The sequence below is a fragment of the Hydractinia symbiolongicarpus genome, chromosome 5, assembly GCF_029227915.1.
Source record: "Hydractinia symbiolongicarpus strain clone_291-10 chromosome 5, HSymV2.1, whole genome shotgun sequence".
Lineage (NCBI taxonomy): Eukaryota > Metazoa > Cnidaria > Hydrozoa > Anthoathecata > Hydractiniidae > Hydractinia > Hydractinia symbiolongicarpus.
In genome coordinates, this window is record NC_079879.1 from 27,153,191 (window position 1) to 27,162,161 (window position 8,971).

The 8,971-nt window shown below is 32.2% G+C and overlaps 1 protein-coding gene and 1 long non-coding RNA gene across 2 annotated transcripts; both read left to right on the forward strand.

Moving 5' to 3' along the window:
- The first annotated feature begins 278 nt into the window (after positions 1-278).
- Positions 279-4,487, forward strand: LOC130645763 (uncharacterized). Its single transcript, XR_008982735.1, has 2 exons — positions 279-470; positions 888-4,487. It is a non-coding gene; the product is annotated as an uncharacterized LOC130645763 (long non-coding RNA).
- Positions 4,488-6,101: 1,614 nt separating this feature from the next.
- On the forward strand, positions 6,102-8,657 carry LOC130646099 (uncharacterized). The gene has a single exon (XM_057452238.1). It carries the CDS (start codon positions 6,102-6,104, stop codon positions 8,655-8,657), a length of 2,556 nt encoding a protein of 851 aa, XP_057308221.1.
- The last annotated feature ends 314 nt before the right edge of the window (positions 8,658-8,971 follow it).

The window sequence follows — 8,971 nt, forward strand, 5'->3', positions numbered from 1 at the left end:
AATTTTTGATATAGGTCCCTCGTTATTCATATTTGAAATTGAGGATAAAATTTTTAAAAGAAAGGCATAAGACGTCAAAAGGTTAGTTTAATAACATGAAATCAATAAATCTAAGAGAATTTCAAGAAGACAAATTATCTATCATTAATCTCTCATTAATCAATATTATAACGGAGCACTTCCCCAGCCTAGATAATTAACTTTATTAGGCTTTATTACACAGGAAGTGATATGTAAATCATCTATGATGGAGAAAGCACGTTGCCTTTGTGGTTTAATCGTAATGACATCAACTTATGTGATTTTTTAATCATTTCTAAGTAAACTGGATCAGTCTGTACGCGTGAGAAAGAACGAATTGGTAACTTAACGTGACTGAAAATGATGGAATTGAAAGTGCAATAAATCACCGCAGGTTTAGACAGTGGAAGGTGAAAGTTCAAAATTTTCTATAGGAGATACAAGCTAAGGTTTGTTTCCATTTTCTTCCAGGAATTTAATGAAGATAATAATTATTGTTATTATTAATATTCTGTTCGTGGTGAGAAGTTTTAAATAAACTTTGGACAAAAAAAATTGTGAAATAAAGTTAAAGGTTAACCCAAAAATTATTTTTTTAAATTCAATAAACAAAGTAAACAAAATCAAAATTTGTAGTTTTGTTCCGCACTTGCAACAGGAAAAGTTGAAATCTCACCCTTTGTGTTTTTTAAGTTTCCACCGAAATCTGGATATATCAATTGAAAACAGCTTTCCTTTTATGACATCAATGTGTTCAGAAAGAACTGTCATGAACAGAGCGTTGTCGCGTATAATCTGATTTTACGTTTAAGTTAATTAACTAGTTATAATTTTATTAACATTATTTTTTCCGGTTATTTTTTCAGTTTCTACAGAGTACCTTTAGAGAAAAAAATCAAGCTTGTGTCAGAAATGGTTCCAAGACGTATGTCGTGATGGTGACTTGCAAAAATATTCAGGATGTTAGAGACCTGAGTGTCACGAAATGAACTATAGTATCTTTTTTAGCTTTTCAATTCATATACAGTCAACGCTATATCCCAAATACCCCTTATCTCGAACTTTCGATATCTGGAACCTTTTTGCCATCTCTTGTAGGCAAAATTACGTTGCATATCTAAAATTCCCTTATCTCTAACTTTCGCTTTGTCGAACAATTTTCCCGATCCCTTCAGCTCATTTCATTGCGTTATCTCGAACTTTTCCCTTATTTAACGAAAAAAACATTCAATTATATAAAAAGTTTGATGTATACATAAAAGAGACTTTCAAATGTTTACAATTTTGGATTTTTGAAATCCTACTTATTTTAGAAATGACTAACAAGCAGAAGCTCGTGGTAAAAATGTTGGCTGGGAAATGCTATAAAAGAATTGCAGACAGGGTAAAAAATCTAGTTCTAATTAAGAACGTAAACCTTCGTAAACAAGTACGGTTATTTCACTATCCCGAACTTTAAAGGCCTTCGACGCTCCATATCTCGACTATCCTCGAACTTTTAATATCTCAAACTTTTTTCCCTGAGAATTCGAGATTTTGAGCGTCGACAATATTTGCTGAACAAGAAATCATTCTTTCTATAGGTTAGACGTCGGTTAATATTAAGTTATTATATCACTTTAAGGAGAATTACGCGATACCACCCCGCATGAATACAAACGATAATTACAAAATAGTGTCAAGAGGGCTTTTCTGCTTTTATAGTGCTAGATAAAGTAGTTGGTTGGTAGTGGATCTGAAATTCTTCGTTTGATTTAAACTTGTTTACAGGTGTATCATACCCTTTATAACAAACTCTGGCCAAAATGGCTTCATTTTTGTTACAATGACATGGTGCTGACGCAAGGTCAGCACGCGCAAACGAAAGATGGTAAATTGTGGTTTAAGTAGCAATCCTGACAGGTTTCTGCAACGAAGAAGTTGCATCAATTAGTGTTTTTGCATTGCTTCTCTAGTCAGCTACACTTTTGCAGCGTATCCAGGATCAAAAGCGAGAAGTGGGGGTTAAAAGAAAATACGAGTAAAAACAACGTCATCAAAGTAACTTTATTAAATTTTCCCATCTCATATCTTATTTATGCATGAAGAAAAAAAAATCATACATACTTTTCAACGTGGCTAAGTTAGATTTTTAGTTACAACCGCTTTTATAGATGTGGGGATGTGTGAGCATCTTTTTTACATCGACAGTAACTTCATATATAAAAAATATAAGGGCTGTTTAGCAAATGTGAGGACATTTTATTTAGTCGAAATATGCACGTGCAAAAAATAATTTCCGGTTTCTACAACTGGATTAAACATTCTCTATTATTTTCATGCGAAACAGAAAATTGATGATGTTTTTTCCTTTATCTATTTTTGGTGGTACTAAAATTAGTACTGAATCAAACTGTGAAAATTGGTTGACCCAGTATTGATAAGAAATTTGAAATTATAGCTAGCTTAGTTGTGCAAGTAGTAGAGAAGAATGTAGTTGTTTAAAAGTGTTTTCATTTACACAAGCACTTACCAACAGGTTCGTGTAAAACGTTTTCGAAACAAAATTGTGGCTTATGGTTGACGTCAAAATGTCTAGCTCTGGTATTTCTGGTTACCCTTTCTTATCCATAATGTTTTTAGCTACCTGCAATTTTATTATGATAAGCGGAAGTAGCTAGAGATAGATTTGAGTTGGTTTTGTAGTTGGGCTAGATTATGTAGCTAGGTAACAACTTAGATTTAATGGGCAAATTTTACATAGCTAATCTGGTTGGATATTGTATAGTCTTATTTCGCATGATATTACAATACCATATTTCATGGAAGAATGGAGATAATTAGACTTCGTGGTGTGAAAGTTTTGGGAGAAAATACTGAATTGGTAACTGAGTGTTTGTTGCTCATGAGACTAATATTTCACTTGTTAAAACAGCATAGGAGGTAAAGGGTAAGCAGAAGTACCAAGCTAAACTTTGGCATAGTGAGGTAATACTCCCCCTGATCCCAATTATTTAACGTATAATCGGATTTATAAAACTGATGGTATTACTCATTGACCTTGCTTAGCATACGCAGGTTTTTTTAACTCTCTACTTTTAAATTCAAACTAGTTTAGGAGTATCTATTTGAATGACTACAAAAACTGAAAATCTTGCAGTTATTCTAATAGGGTGTCATGCAAATGTTAATTGCAAAATATTGGTTTATCATTAAAATAAATTTTTGTACTAGTAAAATAGCAGATCCACAAAAACCATTCAGAACTTTTGCTTTGCATGATACATTGGTAAGGGCATTATTTATCCTCTAGGACAGTCTACAATTGTCTTTAAAAATAATATGTTAATGATAGACCAATATTGTGCAATTAACATAAAAAATCTATTTACAATCTGACTAGCTAATAATATGGGGGTATACATGGAGGTATCTTTTATACCTCCATGCTAATAAGCAGTTTACAAAAATCGTAAAACTGGATTCTAAATATTGCAAACAACATTTTGTAACACTGTCTATCAATAAACAATCAATGGGGTAATTGCACAATTTTTGTAAAATCCTATAATTTGCTCTTTCATGACTTTGATAATAAATGATAATAAATATGCTGTTTAATATTTAATTTTTGTGGTGAAAACCTATTCTACCATGAAGGAAAGCGTCGTCGACCAGCTGAATAAGTGCCGATATTACGAAAAAACTGTTTTTAAAAAAAACAAAAAACAGAATGATATTAGAATCAAGTAAACTTTCTGCGTTGGACCCCATAGAAGCTCCTCCACACATGGGAACAATGACCCTCGATTCCTTGTTTTTACAAATGGTCTATTTATACTGATGGAGGGTTAATGATATAAGTGATGATGAATCAGAATGCGAGTACGACAATGATGATGACGTAACTGGTACCATTGAAAACATATACAATTTATTTTTTGTAACTTTTTAAACTTTTTATAAACAAGTAAATAGATAAAGTTATTTTTTAACTTTTTTATTTGGTGCTCACTGAAATCTTAAAGTAATACACTCAATTTTCACGATTTAACGATTAACTAATATCCACTCTTAAACGAACTATCCGCAAATCATAATTCCCGCGAAATGTAATTTTTAAAAAAAATTATTTACCGCGAAAATCAGTATAAGCGAAAATTAGAACCATTAAGGTATGCTGTTTTGTTAGTAGTTAACTAAGTGTTTTATCTAGTTTGGTATAAATGCTTTAATCCTATCCAATATTATTGTTTGTGTCATATGTTACATTTATCAATACGACACTTACAAAGTTGCACCTTCACTTTTTTTAATTTTTTTTTTTCAATTTTTTTAACTATTTTCAATTTTACAACAATAACTAGAACATTATATGATTACAAGGGACTAATTTACTACATAACACAACATATTCCTAGCTAACGATTTAACAGTTCAACTTTGAAATTTCATGATCAACCACAATATCATCTCCTACATCGAACTTTTTATATAAACTTCTCGAACCTCTTAAACATGTTAAACCAGATCTCAACAGAGCAAAACAAAGTTTTGTGGGTATATGTGTGACTGCAGTTGAAATGGGTATGTTCTTCTTATCTGCTATCATTTCCGAAAGCCGACTGTAAAAAGTGATGCATTCGCGACCCATGCTTCCATACCTATAGCCAAAAAGTGAAAGTAGTTATGTAGCTAGCTACAGTTAACTGCAATGAAAATTTTGAAATGTTAAACAGAATCTTTAGGTTAGGTAGCTACACCCTTGGCGGGATTAGGTTTCAATGATGGTATTCTGCCCACAACAGATATATTTACAGAGAGTTAATATTTGCTTACGAGTACAAATGACTTTTGTGAAAACCAATTCTACAAATTATCTGCTAAATCATTGTTTTAATTAGACGTGCTAACGATAGGGAACCCTGTGTTTTTACTTAAATCAAATCATTGTTTAATTTACGAACTGTCACTAGAATTTATGTCGCAAAACAAGGTTTCGATTATGCTGTATCCTATGCTACAGCATTATTGGCTAACCTAAATAATACTATCATACAAACCAACTGTTTTTTTAAACTATATTGATTCTCACCTTCTGCACAGTTTATTCGTGTCAGATTGCAATCAATGTGCCCCATTAAGCGATATCTAAAGACATTCTATTATCAAGTAAATCTCGACGAAATATTCTTTTGAAAAACGCCTGTACTGATCCTTGGTATATGTCTAAAAAACATGTGACTGCAAGTCATTTGGAATGCTTTTTTTTTCTTCTTCTTTTATAAGCATAAAACAAAAACACTTTAGCATGTTCTTTCACACACCACCTAAACAAATTGTTAGAAAAATATCAATATTACCAAAAAAAAAACTGATTAAAAGGAGGTCAAACTGTGCTGTTTCAGTGATTTAACAAAGGTTTTGAGTTGCGTCGTAGAATAACTTTCATAGTATGCAGAACAAAAACACAGTTTTGATTTCTTAAGCTTTTCACCTGCGTGGCTGGCACAGCGGAACCATTCAATTTTTTTTAATTAGTTTGTATTTGTTTTTATTTATATTATTAACAAATGTTAAATGTCCACGATTACACTGCAATGGAAAGCATCGTATTCACTAGGATAGCGGTGGAATTTCAGGATACTCCTAGCTTTGACAATTGTTAACTGGAAAGTCTGGATATTCGGACAAAAGACTATAAAACTTTATATTACTCCTGCCATACCTTTTGCTTACTTTCTCATTTATTTATTTTTGTTATAAAACTTAAATTGTATGATCGTATATAACAAGGCCCCAAAAATAAAACGCAACCTGTAATTAATTAATTATTATTATTTTTATTATTATTTTAGCGATTTAAAATAGATTTTTTGTAAATAAAATCTAATCGAATATATAATATTAAAAATATAAAAACTTTATTTTGGAAAATTCTATAAAAACTTTGTTTTATAGAATTTTCCAGTTGTATACGAGTACCTTTAGTTGCTTTTATTTTCACTTGAATTTGATAACTAAAAATTGATCCTGGGAAGGATATATCATAAGTCATAACTGTGGAAAAATACATTTGTTAGATATTTCATTTAGTAAGAATGAATTTTAGGTTGTATACACTATCTTCTCAAATGTTGTTCTGGCTGTGTTTAACTAGTAGTGGAGCAAGTATTGTCGCACAATCTAATGTTCCAAAAAAAGTCGTGAGACAAGGGGATGTTTACTTAATTGGAATATTTTCTGTGTGTTCACAGTACGGAGTTAGCAAGTTTAACCTTACAGCTTTTGCAGGACATCTCGGTTTGGTAAATATAATAGCGTCAGAGAAATTTGGCTACGTTTCTTATGACGTTTGTAACGACACAAGCTTGCTTTTACAGATTCTCATGTCACTGGCTTTTGATCAGTACTATGTGTATAACTCAGATGTTCCACCAATTACGTTTGAAAGATGTTCTTGTGCAAAATCATCAGCTGCCGTACTAGGAGTGATTGGTGTGATGTCAGATGACATGGCAAAGTTAGCAGCAAATATTATGATGCCCTTAAACATCTCCTTCTTTTCTTATAACAAATTTAATATAATTCCAGATGTAGAAAACTCGCACCCGAATTACATTCCGTTTAAAGGTATCGTTGAGATGTCTTTGCATATAAAAAATGTCATGTCTTATTTCAAATGGAAGCGGTTGGTGTTATTATGCGACCATTGCAACGTAATGCAAGATCTTTTTTTAACTGAAGTATGGAGTGCTCTAACTGACATTACAGATACTTGTATTTCATATTACAAAGTCGATAAAAGCATCAACGGTTCAAATATCGACGACTTTGTAAACATTCTTACAAATGATAAAATTAACATTGTGTTTGGTGGTATGGACAATCCAAAAGGATTCAGAGTTGGTGATGAACTATTTAAAGCCTTAATAAAACGTAATATCACAAACAAGGTATGGTTTTTGGAATTAGGTAACTACCCTTATAATCTCAATTACATTGATCGCAGAATATTGCACGGCTTGTTTGTTATGTGGAATCGATTATCCTTGAGCAAAACTCCTAACGTAATGGACGTATTAAATCCTATTATTACAGAAAATCAACAGATAGATGATCTATATATTACAACGTATCTTAACAATTACAAACACAATAAAAACTTGGGTGAGCTAAGGGATGTCACATCCATACACAATGCAGTTTACAATTACGTCAGTCATGTAGCTTTTCAATTTATCCACGTATTTTCTACATACACTTGGTGGACTAAACAGAAAATAATAGAAAATATTAAATTACGAATAAGATATACTATCAGATTTTATAATCAAAACACAACAGGTGTCCCATATCACCGGTATTCTTATGATGATAGCCAAAAAATAATGTTCAACAGCTGGCACATACCAAAGGAGTTTTCCTGGCCCAACAATCAAAAAAATGCTCCTATTTCTGTATGTTCAAAACAGGAATGTCCACCTTCATTTGAAAATAGAAAAGAACACTTTTTGTCACATGAGACATTATGGCAGAAAGAATACAGTTGGGTCTGCAGAAAATGCAAACCCGGGCATTTTAAAAGCAAAATCGGTAACCAGTCTTGTATAAAATGCAATGAACATTTAATTGCAAATGATCAGCAAACAGCTTGTATCGATCCATACCAAAATGAACATCTAAGCATTTTCGATATACCAGTACTTATTTCCGAAGTAGTGTCCTTAACAGGGCTTCTGTGGCAAGTATTTGTCATCACAGTTTTTGTTAAGTTTCGCAAGACGCCCTGCGTAAAATCTTCAAACTTTGTCATGTCTATAACACAATTGATTACGTTTGCAGTATTTTTTCCTTTTTACAGCTACGTAACAATAGAAAAACCTTCCTTTCTAATATGCACAGTGAAGCCGTGTGTTATTGGAATAATCTTGACGTTTGGGATATCTATCACACTTTCAAAAACACAAAAGCTTCTTTTTGCCTTTCAAGCAAAAACAAAATTGACCAGGTCTGCATTAATTCTGACAAAGGCAACAGAAGTGTTGATACTTAGCCTATTGTTGCTAATTGATTGTGCAATTATTGCTGCTTCATACCTGCAGATCAAAGTGGAAGTTCGAGAGCATCCCGACAATAATGTAATGAAAAGGTACTTCTATTGCAGTACCGACAACAATGTTTTGATCCACGCAGTTTTCTTGTTATGCTTATCCATCACATGCAACGTACAAGGATTTCGCGCGAGAAAATTACCACAAAATTTCAACGAAACAAAGTTTATTCTATATGGCACATTCGTTTTCAGTTTGGTAATGGTGATGTTATTTCCGTTATATTATAGTCAACAAAACCCATTAACAAAAGCCGTTTTAAACCTAATCTTACCTTCCATTGGGATTCTGCTTCTGTCGATCATTTTATACGGTAACAAGGTGTTCATAATTTTGCTTCATCCGGAAAAAAATACAGCAAAGTCCTTTCGAAAGGGGGTTCTTGAAAATATGAGAAAAAGAGTTGAAAAAGAAACAAGACGAAGGGAAAAAAAAATCTTGAGAGAAAGCACGTCCAATCAAAGAACATCATCGGTTAAATCTCAAAGCTGTTTTGAGAAAGATGAAGAATCGATATCAAGAAAGATAAAAGAAAATAGCTAAGAAACAGTCGCAAACATAAATACGAAAGCTAACAATAAAGTGAGAAAAGTAGAATACACTATTTCATTGGCTGTAATTACTTAAATAATTGCACATTTCAGAAAAAGTGCTTCTTAGTTGAATAAAGCCTCCGGTTTAAATAGGTGAGGCCATTACGTAGCTCAGTTCTTGAGATTGCTTTGCGTGATAAAGGTTTAAGCAGAACGAAAGATAAAAATTATTATTTAAGACACATTATTTTTCATAAGCAACCAATACAAGTATGTTCTAAGGTTAAAAGAGATGTATTTGTATGTTTACTAAATTTGTTTGTT